Source organism: Ammospiza caudacuta, chromosome 7 (genome assembly GCF_027887145.1).
Source record: "Ammospiza caudacuta isolate bAmmCau1 chromosome 7, bAmmCau1.pri, whole genome shotgun sequence".
Taxonomy (NCBI): domain Eukaryota; kingdom Metazoa; phylum Chordata; class Aves; order Passeriformes; family Passerellidae; genus Ammospiza; species Ammospiza caudacuta.
In genome coordinates this window covers 9,986,624-10,010,451 of record NC_080599.1, presented here as the reverse complement: position 1 = coordinate 10,010,451, position 23,828 = coordinate 9,986,624, and the positions used below count along the sequence as shown (strand labels likewise).

Sequence of the window (23,828 nt, the reverse complement as noted above, 5' to 3'; positions counted from 1 at the left end):
ATCCCACAGGCTTCAGGAAAGAAATTCCCCATAGTGACTAAACCAAGGGGTCCAAGGGGAAAGTCAGCACAGGCTGAGGTTAACAGCACCTTGACAATGGTGGCTGCAGGGCAGGTGAGATCTCCAGGGCCTCTGGCAATGCCTGCTCTGCGCGTGAGCCTGTGTGGCTGCTCCCAGTGGGACACAGCACCGGGCTCAGGCCAGCCCTCAGCCCCTCACAGAAGATCCTAAGGAGCAGGCTCAGAAAGCATTTCCAGACCACTTCCTGTAGATATTTCAAAGGACTAAATGTCATTCAAAAAACCCAAAATACCAATTTAGTTTTGGTGTCATGGCATGAGAAGCCATGAAGTTGCCTCTCAATGTGCACTCAGGGCACTTCCACTAGCATCCCAAAGGGATCACAAAGGACAGGCATCAGCTTTCAGCAGTGCTGAGCTCCTCACCTAGCAATGAAATCTCAGAAAGAGGCAGGAATTATGTGCTCCAGAGATTCTGGACTCCAATAAATGGCCTAAATTCCACCGGCTATCTAACCGAATGACCTGCATGTTTCTTTTTCCTCTTTCTCTCATCCCTCATGTCACTGTCCCCAAAACCTACCATTGCACAAATGGCCGAACATTAACCATTAGGATATCCTTACACCATGATGCCAGCCTAGCTAAGGCAACATTAGTTTGAGCAGAAGCTCAAATCATTTTGCATGTTGCAGTACAAGATATCATCACCGCGGTACGGGAGAAAGGTTTTTAGATTGCAGCAGATAAATTCCTAAAGACAGACTCCTGGAAGTAGCTCGGCCTAAAAAGCGCAGAGAGAACCATCACACTCCAAACACAGCAAATCAAGGACAACCCAAAGACTTTGCCAGAACTCCACAGGCTGTGTGGAAACTGTTTTGATGTCGTGGCATGAGAAGCCATGAAGTGCTCTGAAAGTGCACTCAGGGCACTTCCACTGCCATCCCAAATGGAATACAAAGGACAGGCCTCTGCTTTCAGCACTGCTGAGCTCCTCACCAAGCAATGAAGTCTCTGGAAGATGCAGGAATTGAGTGTACCAGGGAACCTGGCCTCTAATAAAAGGCATGAATCCTACAGCCCACCCAACCCAAAGCCTTGTATATCTGTACCTTTTTCTTCTTCTTTCTTCTCTCGTGTCACCTTCCCCATATTCTCTGTCCGGGAGTTTGGCTTCTCTCTCTCCTGTCCGCAGGTTCAGCCACACATGTGACCCTGCAGGAACAGCCTGACCTGCAAGCAAAGGTCACGTTATTTCAGAGCACTGCACTGCTCCAGCTTCGGGAGGAACTGGGAACTGGAGACATGTGCTCCTCCTTGGGAGCAGCTCCTCCCCATCCCATACAGCAAGGAGTGGGATATCTACTACTGACCTCGTCCCATGCAGCAGCACCCCTGAAGTGCTGCTTTTCCCTCCCAGAATTGCCACCCTGAGCCACCCAAAGTGTCCCTCCGCTGCCAGGCTGGCTCTGATCCACAGTGGAGGTGGGGAACCCTGAGCCCAGCAGACACTGATTCCTTCCCTTCTAGCCCAGGTCCTAGCAGAGCACTAAAACTCCACACCAGGAGTGGATTTGGAGGCTACATGGAGATAGGGGAATTGTGTCTGATTGGGGCAGACAGAATAAAATGCAGCTGCCAAAGGGAAATCAAAGCATCCCACAGAGTACAGCCAGGTACGCTGCACATCAAGGCTGTGCTGGTGTAGAAATACTGTATTAAAAGGAATTTATGATCACTACTATCTGCCAACAAAAATACACAGAATACATTAAGCTTCAGTTTTAAATGCAGAAAAGATGGGAAATTCAGAGTGGTTTTCACCACAAACACATCTCAATGGTCAGCCCAGCACTGGGGTCAAGGGGAGGCAATATTTTGTTGCTACCTCTTGATGGCATTTCTTCTTCTCCTAATGCAGGAATTCTGCCTGCCCAGGACAGCAAGGATGCAGGTGAACAGCCACAGAGCTGCTCACAAATGGACAGACAGACCAAAGCTGCTCATCTTCCCCCTTCTGAGGAGGATTTCTTATTCAGCCTTTCCTTTCTCTCTTCCTTTTACCTAAAAAGATACCTGGGATAGAGTAACAGCTTGCAGGAGACAGGGAGCATCTCCTACCAAAGGGAAGTGAAGGCAAGGGTAATTATTTTGTAGAATAAATACATGTACTCACAGACAAAAAGCTCTGGTCTTGGGAAAAACTGGATTGATCCCTCCCTGCTCAAGACCAAAGAGACATTTCCCTGATCAAAGGACCTGGTCCCTCCTGTGTAAGACTGGGATGTTTGTCACAATTCAGACAGAAACATTTCAAAGCCTGTAGTCATCCAATAGGTATAAATGCTTTTAAAAAATGCAGGAAAATCCATCTTCGAGGATTTCCTATTAAAACAAGGTTTGTATTTCTGGTAGACTCTCCTTCTCTCCATCAGTCCTGTCCACTGGAAGCTGCATTGGTTGCATATGTGAGAGGACAGGTGTGATTATCTCCCCATTTTAGGGGAGGATGGGCTACATGTGCCTCCTCCACACTTGGAATGCTTTCCATGGACAGATCCCAACCTCCTACTGCCCCTTAAATTTGTGATACACAGGACCTTTAATCTCTGTCTATCTATGGGAGCATCCTCCCACACTGAGAAATCGGGCTCTGCAGGAATTTGGTGCCCTCACCAATGTGTGCCCCTTGCTGGTGGTGGAGTGCTGGTCAGAAAGGAGTTGGTAGGATCTCCATGAAAAGGCCAACACCACATCTCCTGTCCCTGGCTCGGGCAACACCAGGACAGGGCTCTGCCAGCAAGGAAAACACAGCCAATGCTAACCTGCTCTAGTGGGAGACGTCCCTGCCCACGGCAGGGAGGTGGAACAAGGTGAGCTGTGAGGTCCCTTCCAGGCCAGGCTCTGAAGGATGAAATGCCATCGCGGGCTGAACGGGAGGCGGGAGGACGATCCCCTCCTCCGCAGACACAGCCAGGGCCCGGCTGCCTCCCCCCAAAGCCCAAAGCATTCCTGACCGTGCCACCAGCGCTGGGCAGGCCAGGTCACAGCCCCAGCAGTGGCTGTGGCAGCTCTGGGCTGTCACACAGCCGGGAATGGCCCCTGACAGGGGGCACAGCACAGCTCCAGCTGCATCCAGCCACAGCAGCCTGCCAGGGAGGGGAAGGAGGTGGATGGAATCCCATCGAGGGAATCACCCAAAGGGAAAGCACAGGAGCAGGCTCCAGAAGGGTGGGGGACTGGGGGGCCCAGCCCTCCTGTTTCTGTTCTCAGTGTGAGAAATGCTACTCACTGCCAAAAAATTTAAAAGGTTTATTAAAACCCTATCAAAAATAAAACAGAAGACTGAATAGAGACAATATGACAGTGCTGGGAGGAGAGGATTTTCCCCACCATGTGCTCACCCACACCAGGGAGGTTTCATCTTTTAACCCTTTAGCCCCCCCAAAGTTCTGTCCATCGACTCCTCCTTCCCTGCCCAGGGGTGGAGATCCCTTCCTGACACCCTGAGTGGGGCTCAGGTGCTGCCACAGGAACGAGTGACCCTCCCAAATGTCCAAAACCCAGGGCATCCCTGATAACAACACAAGGGGGTAAAACACAACTATAAAACTTCTGTTAACATTTCCCTTTTAAATGTGAGAGTCAACCGTGGCATTACTCATCTGTCTAATCAGCAAGCAGAAAACAAAACCAAACCCAGGCCTGGTGCTCATGAGCTGCACCCCCAGCACAGCCAAATCCCCGAGGCTGCATCAGCCAAGGCACAAACCCTTCCTGCTCCTCCTTTGCACACTAAATGGGATTTAACCAGGAGCATCCGAACCCCAGAGCAAAACTCACAGCCCTGATGTGTTTAAGCAGCTCTTGGTGCTCCAGAGATTTCCCCTCCCCACCCAGCACAGCGACCCAGGCTCATGGCACAACAGGACAAATGTGCTGCTTTAATAAATAAACCATGAAAAACATCTCTGTTTTCAACAAAAAGATTGACACTGACACATAAAAATGTTACAGCTGCTCAAGGAAGGTCTTCTGTCTTCTTTAGTTTGGGGTATTTTGAAGTCAAAAGTGTGTTTGAGGGTAGGTTGGCTTGAATAATGTGATTAAAATTGCTGATTTAGACGAGTAAGTTGGAAATCTTGAATTTTAATCATGTTTCAGTATGTAGCTTCTAGACACTTCCCTTAAAAATAGTTGATTCTCTTTGATTCCTATAATTTGATACTATTCAACAACTGGGAGCACAAACTGGAGCAATACATGTGTAAGCAATTACACAGCTTCACATGCTGCTAAAACAGAACCATTCGGTTAATAGCTTTTTCCCAAGAGAAATTTATTTCTTACTTATTGTTTGCATTAAGTTGCATTTGAGAAATGAAACTCAATTGAAAAAAATACAAAACCATGTTTTCATTTAAGCAATTTCGTAACATTTTTTCTCCTTGACACCTCAGACAAATAAAATATGTGTATCCACAGGTAGGCACTGCATAGGTGTGTTACTGAATCGTCCCTCTTCCCTGAGAGCTGCAAATCCTACAGCTGCCAGACCTCATCCCTTGCTCCTCATAAAGGGAAAGAAGAGTTTCCATTCTAGTTAATTTTCCAGCTTTAAATCAACTACCCAGTGAGCAGAAATAGCTGTGAAATCCCCTCCACAAACCTGCAAGAAGGGTTCCAGCTGTGGAGGGGGAAGCAGCAAATTCCTGCTTCCACAATTGGTTTGGAACCCTTACCAATTAAAAAATATCCCACTCTTGGGATTTTTTTAACCACAACTAAAATAAATTAAAATCAATTAAAAAAAAGATCACAGAATCACAGAATGACTTGGGTGGAAAGGAACCTTAAAGCTAATCCACTGCCACCCCCTGCCACAGCAGGGACACCTCCCACTCTCCCAATGTCCAGCCTGGCCTTGGGCACTGCCAGGGATCCAGGTGCAGCCACAGCTGCTCTGGGCACCCTATGCCAGGGCCTGCCCGCCCTCACAGGGAAGAATTCCTCCGTAATATCCAATCTGAACCTGCTCTCAGTTGGAATAGGTGTTATTGCATTGCCTTGGCATGATGGATCAGGAGAAAGCCCCAGGGTGTGAGCAGAGCTCCCAATGCTGCTGCTGGGGACGTGCCACCCACCTGCTCCTCAGTCACTCAGCTGCCTCACAGCCAAAAAGACAGTGTCCAACAGGAAAAGTACTCCCAGAGGATAAAACCCTTGTCACTGCACAAATGACAAGGCCTTCATTGGGAATAAATGTCAAAGCAGAGTGACAGCGTTTATTTTCCAAGCAGGAGACACTGATCCTGTGGCGACACTGCAGGGATGGTGTTACTCCTGCTCCTGATTTAATCCCTTTATCAGCTGCAGAAGCACCAGGACAGGCTTTGGTCTCCCATGCCAGCTCTGACGCACACTGCTGTCCCCACAAGCTGTCCCCACCCCTGGGTGCTGCCTCTGCAGCCCAAAGCACCTGGAGGTCCCTCTGAGCACTGGCACTCCTTCATTTGGATGCACTCTGTCCATAAAGATGCTTAAAGAGACGCCGAGGAAGACTTTAATTTATAGCCCCATTCTTTTAATCTTGGTCAGCCAGATTTTTTCAGACATCTGTTTATATCTCCTTATAATATATTGGCTGGAGCAGCAGCACCAGGCAGCAGCTCCCTCACAGGGGCTCTGCTGACATTTATAAACCAAAGCGATTTCTCTCGTGTGCTTTATGTTATCAGCTAAACTTGTCCTCTTAAATTATTGCCTTGTAACCAAATCACAACTATCTGTTACTCTGCTCTGTGCACGTTTCCCAGGCTCTATACCAATATCAAGCTTTGCAGAGGTTAAAAACAAGATTATAAATTAATAAACAAATGGAAAACAGGACATGCTTCCACCAGGCTCACAACTGAGGGAGGATCAGGCACGTTGTGCACCACATTAGTAAAAGCAGAGGGCTGCTGTGTGGAATATGCAGCACGCAGTGATAACCAAAGAACCCCATCTCTCTTCTTCTAGAGCAACCAAATGACCAGCTGTGTTTCCTCACTAAAGGAGAAAGGTCTCATCCTGGGCTCCTTTCCAGCACATCATTCCACATTCCACAAGTGGTTTTGTGTTCAAGCATGGGGACAGGGCTGAGCCCCAGCTCACTGCACAGCTACAGGCTGGAAAGTTGTACATCACACACTGACCTGCAAACCTCCCACCAAGGTTGTGCAGTAACTCACTGCACTCCTGAGAGTGGCTTCCCCATTCCATCCCATCCCATCCCATCCCATCCCATCCCATCCCATCCCATCCCATCCCATCCCCACCCCTTGAACAAAGCTGCCAGCCACTGACTGCCCATCAAGAGGAGCCCAAGAGGGACAGGAGACTCTCCCCCTGCAGCACCACCCTGCCCCCTTGGCACAGGAATGTCCCCTGGGAAGGCTGAAGCAAGCAGAACAAAGGTGATCCAGCTCACTGAGGCAGATTCCTGGCTTGTCCCCAAGTGAGCATCCTTGTTTGCCATTGTAAGAGAATTCAAAAATCTATCAAGGGTTTGAAAACAAGCCCCAGTTATGAGTCAGTAAGTGGCTCTGCCACTCTCAAAAATTACCTTGGTGTGTGAGCAAGCCTCAGATAACATCTACCTTCCTTTACTCTTTGTTTCTCTCCACGCAAGGAGTGAGGGAAAAGGGACTTTCTTTCTAGTACAGGCAACAAAGGAATTTGGAATCCAAATGTGAATGTTTCAGCAAACCACACTGGCAGTGCTGCAGTACTGAAATAATCACACTGCCAGAGCATCCATAATAAGTTATCTGATGGCACCACACCTTCCCCCTTAATAAAATAATGATTAAAAACCACCAGGAAACAAATCCCAGCGAGCAGCAGAGCTCCCCACAGCTGCGTCCCCAGCTCCAGGAGCCACCAGTGCCAGGGCTGGGGACCCGGCTGAGGCTGGGGCATCCCGTGCTGGTGGCACATGGGGATACTGTGTCTGACTCCAGCTGTGCCTGGGTGGATGGGATGTCCCACACCAGCGTGCTCAGAGGAAAACAGAGGAGCCAGACCCAGTCTGGGGGGCTCAGCTCACACCCTGACCCCAGACTCTGGTTAGAGCTGCTGAGCAACGAAGCAGCAAAGCCTGCCTCCGTTTTTCTTTCCTTTCTTTCCTACAAAGGCAAGTCTACCACTCTCCAGATTGTTACTTCAAAACAGAACATTTTTACACATGCAAAAGGAAGACATGTAACAGACACAGGTAAGAATGAGATGGATTACTGATGGGAAGAAGAGGCCCAGAACCTGAATCTCATTTTATTTCTTTCTGTCCCTTCTTCACTCAGCCTTTTCCATTAGTTCACTGTCTGGCTTTTACTGCTCCTCCCAGTTAAGCGCCACTGGAAAATGTCATTAATATGCTCTATGTCACCTCCTCCTGATAGCTGGTGGGGAGGTTTCACAGCACCAGGCCTGGAAGCTCCCCCAGCAGCTGCCCCAGCACCCCCAGCATTCCCCACCTCAGGCAGGGAGGAAGCTCAGACACCTGTGTGCACATCCCAAGTACAAACTCCTCTTCCTGGGGAAGAAATGCTTTACAAATGCACTCCCTGGGCAGCTCCTCCTCCCACGGTACTGCTGGGGAGCCAGAGCTGCCTGCTGAGTGCAGCATCTCCTCAGAGCAGCACCAGCCTGGGCACTGCCTCTCCACTGCTCAGGTAACCAGGGACAGCAGGGGCTCTGCAGGGGATGGGATGCAGGAGGAACCCCTGGGGTGATGCACCATGCCCAGTGCCACGGTGCCACCTCTCCCAGGCGCTGCCCAGCTCAGGCTGGAGGAGCTGGGCTGCCTCTGCCTGTGAGTGACCAGCCCTGGTGCTGCCAGCCTGGTTTCATCGCTGTTCTGTCTGATCATTGCCCAGAGGGCTGGCAAGGATAGAGATGTTCTTCTCTTCCTGGGATTGCAGAGGAAACCCTCAGAGAGGAGTTCTGTCCTTACAGTATGAGCAAACAATTGGCACTGCTGCTTCCTTCTGCCTCCCAGGGCACCCCGATGGAGCAACACAGGGGTTTGGATGGTGGATGCTGCTGCCTATTTCCCAATAAGCATCTCCTTGGAAAAGCTGCTTGGGTAAACATTCAGGGAGAGCAGCCAAGTCCACACACCACACTCACCATGGCCAGTTCAGCCACGAGAGGCAGAAGGGCCTTTTGTATGATAAATTCCAGCAAAGGCTTATTCCAGCGCGCCAAAGGGGAATCAGAGACAAAAGAGCTGGCCATGTGGTGTGCACAGGGTTAATTAGGGGTCAGTGGCCAATGGTCCAAAGGCACTGGGGTGGCACAAAGGGCACGGCAAAGGGCACTGCCCTACAGGGAAGACACAGAGCCAGCCACCAGGGATACCACAACCAATGAGGGAACAGGGAAAGGAGAAACTACCAGAGTTTGGGACAAATGGGGAAAGGAATTGGGGTGGTTCATAGTGTTGTGCAAGGCTCCATGGTGAAGTTTTCTCTTGCAGCCTAGGTGGCTGCAAGACTCTATAGCATAATTTAGGGCAAGGGCTGGGGATTGCCCTGAGGGATTCAAAGGATTCCACACCCAGACACACAGGGAGCAGGCAGGGCCTGATCCCCCAGCCACAGACCTTGCAGAGGCTCTTCCAGAAAGGCCTGAATGATATGAATTGTTGAGAGACTAAATGAAGAGTTCAAAGCACCTCAAGAAAACCAAGGAAGTCTCATGTAAGAACTTCAGTTAGCTAGTTTATCTGACAAACCTTTCTGTGACATTCCAAGCTATGTTAATAAACATCCTGGAAATCAACCTGTCAGAATGGTGATGTCTAAGTATGACATCTTCTCCAGCATCTGATTTTGTTCTGTGCTGCACTGGAGCAGGGACAGAAGCCATCTGAAATGCTTTCAAGCTTGCCAAGGGTGAATCTGTCCCCTGTTCAACATCCAGCACAGCTGCTGGCAGCAAAGGCATTCCTGGGAAAGCCCCAAAGCCACCCTGTTCTGGTACATCCCAACAGCAGGTGTGCTCCTGCCCAGGCTCCTCACAGGTCCCAAAGCAGCAGCACAGCTTTCTGCTTGAACCCCACTTGAACAGAGGCAGGGAACGAATTATGGAATGGTTTGGTTGGAAGGGACCTTAAAGATCATCCAGTTCCAGCCCTCCTGCCACAGTGATGCCACCCCAAAAGGGCTGATCCCGTTGCAGTTTCTCATTTAGCAAGAGACAAGTGACCCACTGGTGCTTGCTGTGCTGCTGCTCTCCCATGGCTGATGCCACAGAGCTCAGTGGTGGACTCAGGGTGTTAAGGGCTCCTCACACCAGGATTACAGGGAGACAACCTCCACAGTAACCCCTGGGAGAACTTTCTTGCACCCAGGGATTTTTAACACCAACCTTGCTGCAGTAACCACATCTTTAAGCACCATCCATCAGGCCTTCAGCTCAAACACTTGTTTGGCTGAAAAGGGTTTTAGAGCCACTCTTTTGTCACAGTGCTGAGAGGTCTTCTCTGTAATTTGTTCCCCTCAGCAAATAGAATGAAAACGTTTTTAAAATGATGCCAGAATCCAATCCCTCCTCCCGTGATTTAATCCACAGCTAGCAGAGAACAAAGCCTCACAAGGAAGGGGCTCTCCACTAAGTAACCCTTGATAAGAGATGTGAAAGCACCATTCCATTTGGACACTGGGCTGGACAGCGCTCACAACTGGCCCTTTTCCCTGAGCCAGGGCTCTCCTGTGGCACTGGGATTTATGTTCTCCCAGCTGATCAGTGGGTGCTGAGTGCTCTGAACGCTGCTATTCAAACAGAGGCACCCTGTGGGGGAGGCTGGGCTGGGCTCTCTCCTCACACCGCTTGCCAAATCCACTTGGCTTCTCCTGCAGCTCCTGCAGCAAGGGGGAAGGAGGGGCAGGTGAGCCCCTGGGACAGGCAGGGATGTGGGGACAGGCAGGGCCTGGCAGTGCCAGAGCAGGTCCCTGTGACTGCCACCCACCCTCCATGGCAGCCAAGGTGACGATGATGATGGTGGTGGCATACCAGGGGGCTCAGCCTCATGCCCAGAGCTGAGCCTGCTGAACACACACCAAAGCTCATCCCTCCCGTGCAGGGGAGCCACAAGGACAGGAGGGGTGTCTGTCACACACAGGGCACAGCATGGCCCTCCCATGAGGTGCCTGGGCCCCCTAGGAAGTCTGGAAGTGATGGAATTGAAGGTGGAAGCCAGCGAGGAGCCTGGGGAGGAGGGATCTCAGGGAAGGAGGGGTGACAGGAGGGCTCCAGGGGGAAATACAGGGCCTCTGATGGGGGCACTGCTGCAGCATCTGCTGATGTACCTGCTGCTGCTGCTGCTGCTGCTGCAGGAGGGAAATGCTTCCTGTGGCAAAGAGCTCATCCAACAAGTGCTCCATTCTCCACCTCCCTGCTGGGACGGCTGCTCTGCCTTCAGTGCAACAGCAGCAAACACACCAGGAAAAAATAACCACAGGGAAGGAAGAAGAAGGGGTGTCCTTTTGTAGAGTGGGCACAACCTGTTTTCACTTTGCCAGCAAACCCTTCTCCCCAGTTTCAAGGCAGGCACTGTAGTGAGTTAGGGTGCAGCAGGAGCCATGTGCTCAAGATTTAATACAAGGCACTTGATTTATTTTTTCTTCTGATACTGGGCTTGAAGTCTGTGAACTGCAGCAGTTTAGAGAGTTTAATCCCACAAAGGTCCAAGCAGAAGAAACAGAGAGACCAAACGTATCCAGCCACACTGATATTTCATCTCTCAAATGGCACACCAGGCTGCAGAGACACTGCAGTGACCTTTGTCTCACCATGTCCCAAGTCAACATCCATGAGAAGCTTACTTACAAATGCCAGTTTTAATTCCTTTCCAACTCCCTACAATATTTATCCCCAAGCCAATGCTACAATCCATTCAATAATTGTCATTCCTCAGGTCTATTTGTTACTCCAGAAAGACCATCTGGGATGCTGAAGGCTTGGCTACGTTCAGAGAATATCAATACAGGATGTAGGCAGAGAAGAACAAGGCAGCTGACCAGGAGAATTGAGAACCTGACAAAAGGAACTGAGGATGATATTAATTTTGTGGGATTTTAGGCATTTAATACCTTTTGAGAGAGGCTTCTTTACTATGATGGAGGTTAGCACCTCCAGAACATCATCAACCATCGTGTCTCCCACATGTGTCACTCTCAGCCTCTCCTCCTCTCTCAGCGACTCAGGAGAGGGCCACCAAAGAACCTGGCAATGTGGAGGCACGGAAAGGACACAATAGGGGGGAATAATCCATCAGGACCAACACCAGTGTGAGAATCAGGAGGTTTAAAACAGCCACGGTTAATCTGTTGTTGGAAACAAGGAGTTAAAGGCTAAAAGGGCTGAACTTGAGGAGGGTAAAGGAGCTAAAAAGGAAACTATTTTCCAGGGGAGGGCTGGAAAGCTCAAGAAGGGGATTCATGACCAGGCCTCAGCACTCTCTGTTCCTGTCCTCAGCTTCTGAGTCTGTAACTCAGTGCTGAAATTGCAAGGATGAGACACGCACAACACAAACTCCCTTCTCCCAGGTCCAGCTCCCAGTGGGAGCGTTTCAGGACACGCTGTGCCACTGTCAGGGCGTGCAGCTGACTGCCTTGGATCCCCTCTGTGCTCGATGGGTGTCAGCTGCCTCCCCTCACCCAGGCCCCAGCCCCGTCCCAGCAGTGGTGCCCCCCAAGCCGGAGCATCCCGGGGCCGAGGGCTCCGCAGGGCTTGGCCGGCACTGCCCAGGCCAGCCTGGAGGTGCTGCTCCTACCCCTGGCTGCCAGACCAGCAGGATGGATGGGCAGAGCTGCCTGCCAGCCCTGCTGCCAAGGCAGAGTGAGAACAAATTCGGATAATAAAAGCTGGAATAAGGAGATGCCTTGGAGAGGGCGCTGGAATAGCGCTTTGCAAAGCTTCAATTTAAAGCCTTGTTTCTATAGCTAACGCAGTCGTAAGGGACATTAGCCTAATTTCTGTCAAGAGAACTTGCCAACACTGCAGTATTTAAGATAGACACTAAAGATATGTTTTATCTCACAGATAGATCACTGGGAACAGAAGGAGCTGTGCCACACTTGGTTCACAGGAAAATAAATTGACGTTCTCCCTGGGCCTACTTGGTGGATGCTGTTTTATATCACCACATGCACGAGCAGCCTCCCATTTTATCAGTGTGCAGCTGAGATTGGTGCCAAATCCACTAGAAAGAGGGGTTAGATACAGGAACCCACAGGGACGTGCTTCAAATGGGCACCCAAGGACACAGAGCTGGGCATTTTCCAGCCACAGAGTATCTGAAATATTGGGCAATGTCCTGAAGGGTCAGGTCCTTCTACTGATGGTGCTCACCAGCTGAGCCATAGTTGGTGGGGGAACTTTCAGGGCCAAGGGGAGAAAACTGGGGATAGAAGAAAAGAACGGTCTTGGCTTCCTCAGGACCAGCAGCAGGAACTCACCTGGCCTGGTTTTCAGAGATGCTCCATTGTGAGTCAACAGAAAGTAAAGAAAAGAGAGGCTGTACCCTGAAGCTTTAGGAGAAAAGTGTTGCAAGCTCCTGCTCCCATCATACCCCACTCTGAGGAACTAAAACATTCCCAGGAGTCCAAGTGTATTAATGACGGTTTCTCCTGGCTGATTTATGACCGGAGATAGCTCAGGGACGCCACTTGTTGGTTTCTCGGCTGTTTAGGTGGCCTGGAAAGGCCCAGGGTGGCCTTGGACAGCCCGGAGCTTCAAAGGATGAGAAGAGACTTCAGATCTTTTCTTGGTCTCAGTGTTTATTAATTGTTTATCTAAAAGATTTTTCTTTCGGCCCGACAGAGGTCTGCACAGCAAGCCAGCCATGGGCACACTGCAAGCCCCCAGGGTGGTCACTTATCTTTATACCCGAAGTTACGTGTACAATATTTATCATTTTTCCCCAATACCTTTTACCCTTATTAACCGGTGCACTTCTAGTAGTAACCAATCCCAAAGTGCCAACATCACCACAGAAGATGGAGGCCAAGAAGAAGATGAAGAAGAAGAAGAACAGGACACACCCCAATTCCTCCATCTTACTTCTTTAGAACCCCCTGTACCAAAATCCTAAACCCTGTGTCTTACACTCTAATTAACTTATCCCTTCACCATTCACCCAGTGAATTCCTCCCATTCCTCATACAGGTATCGTCTCCTGTGTAGGATCAAAGTCCTGCCACCAGACACTTCTGGCAACATTCCAGGACTCCCGAGCCCCCCAAGGGTGTTCTCGGCCACTCTGCACCTCCATCCTGAGGTGCTGAGATCCCACATATTAAGGCTGGCATGGCTCCACAAGTCCCATGTGCCAGCCTTGGAGCTGAGTTTGAGACATGCCCAAGATAATGCTGGTGCCACAGCACAAAGGCTTGTCCCAGACTTGCAGCTTCTGCAGTGGAAAGTTGAAAATGCCCTTTTATTTGCAGTTGTTACACGGAAATAACAGCCATGTAACCTTGTCCCAACCTTGGAACAGAAATCAGCTTGCAGAGGAAGCCTGAGGGAGCGCGACCCTGAGCTGCAGGCTCGAGGGCAGGAGGGTGGCTCTGCTCTGCCACGGATTCTGCACTTGCAGAAGAACTAAGTCACTACAGCAGCCTGAAATGTCCCTCGGGAAGGAAATCCTCTCAAAGACAAATCAATAACTCAGTGTAATTTTAGCATGCAGCCAGGAGAATTTACATTGCCACGAAGGCTGAGAGCTCTGCCACAGAGACAGAGGCACAGCATAATCAAACAGCCCTGCAGCAGACCCTGCACAGAGCACGGGCTCTGGGTGTTCACTGCCAAGCCACGAGGCTGGGCTCTGCATTTTGGGACCCCACAGACCCAAATAACAGGGACAGCAGCAGGGATGTGGTCCAGCCAAACTCCCTTGGGACAAACCCACCTTTCCCTTTTCTCCTCTGCAGCAGCAAGGCTGCAATCATGGCAGTGCTGGCAAACACTCCAGATCCTCCACTCCAGGGTGAGACACACAAAGCTCAGCTAAACCAGGCTCAGGAGCAGAGGGGGAGTGCTCCAGCCACAGCCCCCATCCCTGGCCAGGGGGTTCCCACCAGCCAAGCCACCCACGAAACAGCACAACAAGGATGTGCTGCAGCCCCTAGTGATTAATGAGACTGCAGTTTATGTAATTATATTAATACTAAGTACACTCGGAGCAGAAAGTTCAAGGGAACTGATGACACTGTAGAGGACAGTTCAACACTGAGCAGTAACTCCAGCAAAAAGGGGGGAGAAAAAAAAAGCCCCTGATTATTCAGTAGCTCTTCTCCCAGATTCTCAGGGTCAGCTTGGAGGAGAAGGTGGCCTGAATTATATTTTCATTTCCAGAACATCAACAGAATTGCTAAGTGAGTTCCAGCGGCAGTGTCAGAGCCTGCCCATTGTTATGCATGCCAGCCCCATCCCCTCCCAAGCTCTGCTGTGTCTCCTGCCAGTGCTGCCACCACCGAGCCCTGCCCCACCGGGGACACAGGACCAGCTCCTGTGCCAGTGCCTGTCCTGGTCCCCAGCACGGACAGACAAACTGCAACAACCAATTCCTCAGAAGCCAGGTGTAGCCTCCATGTCTGAAGGTGCAGGAGCCTGTCCAGGATAAGCCTGAGGAGCAAACAGCCCACTCCAGCCAGCAGAGGTTTGTGCACAGCCAGCCCTCTCCAGAGTGCCTGTTGGCACAGCCACAGCCCCTGGCAGATGTGGAGCCTGTGCCAGGGCATGCAGAGCTGGGAAGGACTGTGCCCACACACAGAGTTCTTCCTCTGTACACCCACCTGGAGCCATGGACGCATTTTGGAGCACCTGTGCTGGCCACAGTCCTGTCACTCCTCACAGGTTCCTTTGGTGCCAACAAGCTCTCACACAGATTGTGCCATCAGTGCTGATGTGCTCCAAGAGCCTCAGTCTGCAAATCCAGCTTTACAGCAGTTACCAATGCACACTGGGCTTCTGCATTGCTTCATTGAGACTTGAACCTTTACAGGGGCTTGGAGTGCCAGGACACAGGGAATGGCTTCCACTGCCAGAGGGCAGGGATGGATGGGATATTGGGAATTAGGAATTGTTCCCTGTGAGGGTGGGCAGGCCCTGGCACAGGTGCCCAGAGCGACTGGGGCTGCCCCTGGATCCCTGGCAGTGCCCAGGGCCAGGCTGGACACTGGGGCTTGGAGCAGCCTGGGATGGTGGAAGGTGTCCCTGCCATGGCAGGGGATTGGAATTGGATGAGTTCAAGGCTCCCTTCCAACCCAAACCATTCTGGGATCCAATGACTCTGCACCTCTGAAATGCTGAGATCTGCCTGCAGAGCTGCCCCAAGGGCCAAGGTCAGTGCTGGAAGCTAAAGGTGCATTATGACCACCCCACACAAAGCCAGGACAATGACTTGTTTTGCTCCTACAACACAGAACATGAAGCTGCCTGAAAAGCAAGGGCAGAACTGCAAAGACTACACAAAAGAGGAGACCCCACAAGCCTCATGTGACTCCTGTGTCTGACTGAAAACCAAACTGAATTAAATGAGAAGTCACAAGTTTGGTGTCTCAGGATTGCACTCAGAGCTCTCCTGGTGCCTTCCAAGCTCAGCAGCCACATCCAGCAAGAGGGAACATGCAGAAGGCAACTCAGTGATGATTAGGAAGACACATATGAAGTTATCCATCACAGAACAACCTGTGTGCACCTACATGTCCTGCAGTACAATCAGAAATCAATAGCAAGATGCAGAAACCCTCAACCACTCAGTAAAATATGAAGAACAATTGTAATATTGATTTTAAAAGCACCTCTGTAAAGACAGTTGAGAAGAAGCCAGAGAAACCAAAGTAAAATGCCTGAATTGAAACCTTTTTTTGTTCCCTCAGAAAGACATTAATAATGGATTTTTAATGCAAGAAGAAAAACTGAAACCCACACCATATTCTCCTGGTAATAACAGCTTTCTGCAAAGCCCAGCTATTAATGTAACAGGGACGTCCATCAATCAAGCACACAGAAAGTTCTTTGAGAGCTAAAAAAGGAGCATGCAAACATCTGCATTTGGCAACTTAAATTTTGCCCTTAAGCATAAGAAACATAATAAATTATCAGGAGGTTGGGCTTGAGCTTGTTTTCCTCCATCCTGGACCTAAATGCTCCTCAGCATAAGGATGAAGGTACACAAACATGCTGCTGCTGAGATTTGTCATGACAAAAAGTGGGTGAATGGAGCACGATTTCATTTGCATTTTCATTTGAAAACACTGGTGCAAGAGGACACCAAGACGGGGTGTAGCATCTCCCTGTGTGCAGTTCAGGGAGCTCCTGTGAACCCTTTTCCACCTCCAGCATCCTCAGCACATCCAAGACTTCTGGGGTGGTCCCACAGTGGAGTGACAATGTGCCAGTGTGCTCCAAGGTGCCCATGGCTCCCCCCTCGCCCAGCTCCTTCCCTGCTCCCCGTGGAGCTGTGGTGATTTTGGCAGCTCCTCAGTCCCTCAGTGTTCTCTTCAACCACCACATCACACCTGGGGTCCATCCACGCAGCCAAGCACTGCCTGGGGTGTCCCAGCAACCCCAGAAAAGCTGGATTGGCACCAGGGGAACGGCTGCAGAAAGCAGCTGGGGTGTCCCCACGCCTCCAGTGTCTCCCCCCTTGTAAAACACAGCAGGTCAGAGCAAGTGCTGGAGATAATGAACACAATTTATGGATTCCAGCACAGGAGGCTGCAGGCATGGCTGCAATTAAGTCTTAATAAATTCTGAAGAGTGACACCATAAAATGGCATTATGGAAGGCTGTATTTATTGTCTCCCCATGCTTCCGTCTCCAAGGTGCCGCACTACACTTAATAACAGTTTTCTCCCCAGCTGCCAGTGTTGCAAACCCTGACAGGCTAATGGTCGGGCCAGCCCTCCCCAAACACACACATCTCACCCAGTACACAGCTTCCATGGCAGGAACAGGCAAAAAGGATTAAACCAGTGCTGCCCAGCTGCTGCCCAGCCTGTCCCCTCTGTGCTGGCTCTGCAGGGCTCCCTGCCACGCAGCAGGAGAGGAGTTCTGTCCCTGGAAGTGATGCAGAGGAGGAACAGCTGCTGTGGGGTGGTACCTGCATGCCCAATGTCCTGCTGGGACAGGAGCATCCCTGCCCTGCCCTGCTGGGAACACCAAGGCCCTGCCAGCAGAGCAGCCCCACCTGAAACTGCTGCCTGCTGACACAGCAAGCTCTGGGCAAGGCACCAGCACAGCCCTGGGGGGAACCATGGGGAACCAGGATCCTCATGGAAAACCAGAGATCCTCATGGAAGACCATGGAGAGCCAGAGATCCTCATGGAAGACCATGGAGAACCAGAGATCCTCAAGGAAGACCATGGAGAACCAGAGATCCTCAAGGAGAACCATGGAGAACCAGAGGACCCCTGGTTCCTGGTGCCAGAAGGGCAGGAAACCTCCCCATTCAGCATGCCCACCTCCCCTACCACTGCAGTGTGCACTTCCATGGTTCCATATTTAGCTTTTGGGCCACGCATACAGTTTTTCTGGAGCATAATCTCCACTGAGTTTCTTGTTCTCCCTGCTGGTGTAGTGTTCAAAGCCTGCAAGAAAACCACTTTGAGCTTCAGGCAGTGCCTTGGGTGTGGATGGAGACTTGACAAGTATAAAGATGCTGCTGTTCCATCCCTGCCTGTATCACCTGCACTGCTCAAGGCACAAAAAAATCATGTGAACCATCTTTAGTTCTCTTCAGAATACACAAAGGTAACAAAAATGCCCAAACTCACATCTATCAGTTTATCAAGTACAGCAAACAGTACAAACAGGAGTGCAGGTGTGTTTGGCACTCACAGTGGATGGAGCTGAGTGTGAACATCTCCTCACCCAGTGTGTCCCCCCTCTGGCCTCCGTGTCCCTCCCCTCTTGCCAGCTGACAGCGACCAGCTCTCCTCAGCAGCCTGGCTCTGCTCCTCCTCCAGGACAAGTCCTTTCCCCTTCAGAAAGCAAACCAAAGGTTTGGAGAGCATCTGAAGAGATCAGTATGTGGAAGGATGATGAAACAGGAGTCAAGTGAAAGCCCCTTGGCTTCTCTTCCAGCAAAGGCTCTGCCCTCACGGACCCCCTTCCCTGCAGCCTGTGGCTCCTGGCTCCAGCCCTCTGGACCCACAGCTCCCCAGCAGCTCAGACATTTCCTGCTGCCTCTTTTCAGAGGAGCCCTTTCTGTGCTTGCCCTGCTCAGACTGCAGCTGATGTTAGTGGGGCAGCAGTCAGCACCACCACCAGGGCTTGCAGCTCTCTGTGAAGCCACTGTGAGATTTTCTGTCTCAAAAAAGGCACTGCCAGAGAGTCCCTGATAGCTGAGCCTGGAAACACCTCTGGGATCAACCCCTTCTCAAGCAGTGTCCCCTCCAGCCCCAGGCCTGTGCTCAGGAGGGTCTGGGATGTCCCAGGACTCCATCACCTCTCTTGTGGAGATGGCCTGCTCCAGACACCCTGCAGTAACCATTTTTCTGTGTTTAAGCAGTGTTTTCTGTATGTTTTGCTGCTGGGATGGCAGCACAGCCAGTGGGACAGCAGCCACTCCTCCAGCCTTCCCTCAGACAGCCTATAAATACCTGCACTCCACCTGTAAAACCCATCACCATATGCAACCCCCTTAAAGCTCCAGCTAATCCAGATACAGCCAGGGATAACAAATTTTTTTTTGTATTATCTGGTGAAGAACAGAGAGATAACTGTAATTAGTAGCACCCTGGTTAGGTGAAATGATAGTGTAATTAATGAAGATCAGGTAGGCTTTGTTTCAGATAAGGAAAGCAGCAGATTCTATCAAAATGTAAATGCAGCTCAAAATCCAGCCTCAGTGATCACTTAGAGGTGCTTTTAGAAACACCACCAGCCTGAGATGCAGAGGTTTCGCTTGGGCTGAATGACACATCCTAAAAATAAACCCTGGTCCGGGGCTAACATGTAAATTGTTGATTAGATCTATTTATTCACACCCTGCAGTGATGGGGGAGATTGCAGCTCCCTGCTCCTCCTCTGGCTTTGCAGGATCACAGGCACATTCCTGTTATTGCTGCTTGCAAGGACTCTGCAACCCCGGGAGCTCCCCAGCAGCAGAACAGCAGCAATTCCAAGTGACAGGCTGCATACAATAATTCTGTATTCACATAACACCCTGTTGCAAGTGAATGATGCAAGCAAAACTTCCTGCAGTCTGAAGGATCCGGCAGAAAAATCAGAAGAGAGGAGCCTGAGTCTTTTGAATCAGAAATGTTGTCCCTCATTAGAATTTCCAACACCACCACCCTTACTCCTTCCAAAATGTAAACACATAATAAAAAATTAAAGGTTAATCTGGCGTGGAAGAGTTCTTTCAATAAATGGGAATTAGCTGTACAAAACATCAGGACAGACCCAAGGAGATTACATTTCCTTCCCCAGCTTTTGCTGGTAAAGCAGGGCTGGGAAAACAGAGCCATATTTATTTTTTAACTGGGAAGCTTCCTCAGGATGCCAAAGGAAGCAGCTTCAGTAAAGCAGAGCCATTTCTCTCAGTGTGCGTTCAAGTACGAACAAATGCAAAACCAGCTTCTAGACCTCAGGGAGCATCAAATAGCTTTTTAATTTATGTCCCAAATTCCTTGCAGATTCTGAAATGAACAGAGGGCAGGGTTCTGAGAAAATGCCTCGCTCAGTCAAGACAGCTGGATGGATATTCTGAGTTTTCCTCAGAGGAGAAGGTGCTTTTGCACCAGAATGGAGCAGGCACAGCACGTGGCTCTGGAAGGATCTGTGGAAAAAGCAGACCTGTTGCTTGTGTGACCCTATAAATAAATGTATGGAAAACTGAATAACTCAGGAAAGAAAAAGGAGAAAAAAAAAAAGAAACTGGAGCCCCATCTGAGCAAGAGGACAATTTGCAGGCAAGACCTGTGCAGGAGCAAGTGAAATATTCCTCACAGGAGCCATCTGACTGTGCTGACTACCTGAAAACCCTCTGGCCGTGTCCCTGCCCGCCCAGAATCAGCTCTGTGGAAGTTTCAGTAAGTCAGGCTTTAACCCACGGGGGAAACTGCAGGGAGGAAGGGCCTGAGCAAGACCATGGAAAACACTCCCTAATTATGGAAAAAGATAATGCTGCAAAACTGTGGGTAAGGGATGTATATGATGCAGACTGAACAGCAAGGAAAAACCAGGGATTAGCCCCTAGAGCCAAGTTCTTTTGTAACAACTGCCACACACATCCCAAGGCCCAAATCCAGCAGCTCCTGGAGCATATGGCCACATGTATCCTGGGAAAAGAGCTCAGAAATTGTCATCCTGGCCACAGGCTCAGGCACCTGTGCTCCAGCAAACCTTGAGTCAAGGCAGGGTCTGGGTACAGAGCCAGCAATGCCAAAGGGACAGATGTGGAAGGAGGTGGAAAGATGGTGCATCCCCTCAGGGCTGGGGCTGCCTCCTTCACCACCAGCAAATGACAGCAAACGCAGGAGAATGGGCTGAACACACAATGTCTGCAAGATATCTATAGGTCAGGGCCGAATTTATGACATTACAGAATAAAGTTGACAAATTTAGGAAAAAATAATCTCTGCAGAAATGCCTGACCCCCAGAGCTGCCAGCCTCTCCCAGAGTGTGTGGTCAGTCACATCCTGCAGCAAACACTGCAGTGCCTGCAGTGCCTGTCCCACACAAGATCACACATTTGAAGCCTGAGGGAGTCGCTGTGATTATGTTTGATCAAACCTTCATAACTGTTTCAGTAACCCTGGGACCCAAGTCCCATGTTTTGAAAGCATATTCCCCCAGGAATTTTCCCATTTCCCAAGGAAAATGTTGGAGCTTTGGGCCTGCTGTGGCTTGCTGGCTTTGGAAAGAGGAGAGATGCTAGCCAGACTGGAAATTCAAGATAACCAAGGCTGGAGGCACTGCCAAAACATTTCAGAGGAGGGAAAACATTTTTGTTCCAAAGCACTGTTACAAGCTTGAAATAAATGTGCAGACTGTTAGATAAAGACAGAGATAAAAATAGGCCTGTTATTAAATACCTCTTCTTTAATGAGGTTCATCCTTCTAAACAGCCACGCGAAGGTTATTGGAGCTATTGCAGCAAATCCAGCCTACTTGCACATAAAAACCAGAGCAAGGTATTCCTCATCACCCAGCACACATTTGAGCACCTCTCAGCAGCTCACAGGCTCACAGCATCCCCAGCTTGGCAGGGAGGAGATAAAAGCAAGGAATGAGAGATGTCTTCCCTGGGAAACAGTCTCTCTTCCTTCAAAGCACTTTTCCCCCACCAAACAATGTACATTTAACCACAGGAATGGCTCCCACTGCTGATGTCTGCTGCTATTACAGCACCAGCAGCCTGAGCATCATTAAAGTGAAGTTTGAAATTATTCTGAAAGCTGCAGCTTAACCTCCTCCTGTTGCACTAAAACCACTGCTTGACTCTCAGCACCTCATCCCCTGGTTTATGGCCACTCCTGACCACCTGGAATACCCTGCAGGGCTCAGAACTCCACAAACCACTAGCAGGAGTCATGGCTTGGCTCATGAAAACACAGCCCTGCACCCTTGTTTTGGCAGTGCCCACAGCCTAGCCCATGGCTCTGTGTTACAGAAGCTCAGATTTTATTCTGGCTGCTCAGAAGCACAGTTAGTGTTTGGCAGAAGGAGCATCCCTGCAAAAGTCTTTTGTAGCCAGTTTGAAACCAGTAACATCATGGCCAGCAAGGGACAGGACTGACCTGACACACCAAAAACCCACCCCAAGCCCACTCTGCTCCTAAACCTGAGCAAGCATTGTAGGGCTTTTCCTCACCACACCAGTGCTGCCAGGACACTGCCACTTCTGGAAATGACAGAAGAGAAGTTTTACCTGCATTTGGGGAGCAAAAGCTGGCTCCCAATTCATGGAATTGGGGGTCCCAATTCTGTACAGAAATGCTGAAACCAAGCTGCAGGACAGGACACACTCGTGCTGTCTCCCTGACCAGAGCTGTCATCCTTCAAACACATCCTCCTGCTGGAGCAGGGGGCTGGGAACCCCTGTCTGATCACTGTCCCAGCATCTCCTGAGCCCCAACCCTGTCCTTTCACCAACAGCTGGAGGGAAACACCACTGTCCCTCTTACCCAGACCAGGACCAGGGCATGGAGGGTGTGCTTGGTGAGCCCCATCTGCCTGGCACTGCCCCACACGCCAGGCAGGACCAGCTCCTGGAGCTTCAGCCCTGGCACTTCTGCCAAGGACTTGGAATTAGGCACAAGTGTTAGGGACACTGTGCCTCCTGTGATGTGAAGATGAGGGGCAAAGGGAAGCTCACAATGGTAGGAAGCTGAGAGAGGAGCCCATGAAGACAGCTGACACTAAAAACGACAGCCATGAGATACATTTAGGAGATGAAAAGCCTCAGCTCTGCAGAGGGATCTGGACAGGCTGGAGCCATGGGCCCAGGACAATGGGATGAGGTTCACCAAGGCCAAGGGCCACGTCCTGCCCTGGGCTCACAACCACCCCAAATTCCTGGCTGTGCCCTGCCCCTGATCCCCACAGCCTTTCCTGTTTCCTTCATCCCTGCATTGCCAGGGACTTTCTGGGACAAGGGAGCTCTGCTCTGGGGATGGAGGGAGGTCCAAGTGCAGCCACTGGAATGGGAACCACAACTCATCAGGTTTGTGTCCTTTGGGGGTCAGGAACTGGTGAGACTCAGAGACATAGGTTTTTTATCTTCATGGCCAACAGACCATAGTTGAACAGGGCACAATTTATTAACAATCACGCTCTTCCCTGAGCTATGTGCAATGTCCCAGCAGTGTCTGATGAGTGCACCATCCACAGGTGATTTCCATACTAAAATTAATTTTAGACAAACATGGTTCTGTGATAGATAAAAAACACAATAAAGTTCTTGTATCAGGATGTTCATCCTGGAGTGGGGGCAAAACAGCTCAAACAATTCCTGATTTGCAAAGCTGTCAGTGGTGGATGGAGAAGGGAGGTCAGGCTGCTCTTGGTGTTGAGGAAATGCTGAAACCAGCCTGACTCATTTCATCTCCTCCTGTCCTGGCTGATCTCCCCTCTTTCCCCTTCCACCCATCGGCTTTTGTCTCCCACCAGCCCCCTGGTGAAGAGTCTGGCTCTGTGTTCTCCATCCCCTCCTCGCTGGCACTGCCAGGCTGGGATGAGGAGCCCCTCAGCCTTCCCTGCGCTCCAGTCCGGACAAGCCCAGCTCCCTCAGCCTCTGCTCACAGCCCAAGGGCTCCAGCCCCACCTTGGAGGCCCTTCCCAGACCCTGCTCCAGCTGCCAGACATCTTTCCTGCCCTGGGGAACCCAACCCAGGCCACAGTGACCTGGATAATCCCTGTCCTTGATGTCCTGGTCACACAGCCCTGGCCCCTTGTCCCCTGTCAGGCTCTGGGGTGGATCCTGTGGAACATCCTTTGGTGGAGGCTGTGGCTCCAGGTGGGCCGGGGGGATCCCGGGGGACAGGGACCCCGCTGGGCACGGACAGCATTGGACTTGTTGGGAGAAACTGTGAGGGGGAGCTGGGGCGGAGTGACCAACCCAGTAGCCCTGCTGGGATGTCACACAGCCCCTCTGGGATGTCACAGTCTGCTCTGTGATGTCAGACTGCTGCCCTGTGATGTCACAGCCATCTCTGTGAGGTCACAGACTATTCTCTAATGTTAAACAGCTGATCTCTGATATCACACCAGAGTCTGTGATGTCATAGTCTGCCCTGTG

General features: G+C 50.6%; 1 protein-coding gene across 1 annotated transcript in view; it reads right to left on the bottom strand.

Moving 5' to 3' along the window:
* Positions 1-14,879, bottom strand: part of LOC131559638 (nucleotide exchange factor SIL1-like) — a 52,915-nt gene extending 38,036 nt beyond the window's left edge. The window contains exons 1-2 of the mRNA XM_058808054.1: positions 14,870-14,879; positions 1,136-1,256 (exon numbers count right to left, since the gene is read on the bottom strand). Of these exons, the coding sequence (XP_058664037.1) occupies positions 1,136-1,256; positions 14,870-14,879 (131 nt within the window). The remainder of the gene's footprint in view (positions 1-1,135; positions 1,257-14,869) is intronic.
* Between the last annotated feature and the right edge of the window lie 8,949 nt (positions 14,880-23,828).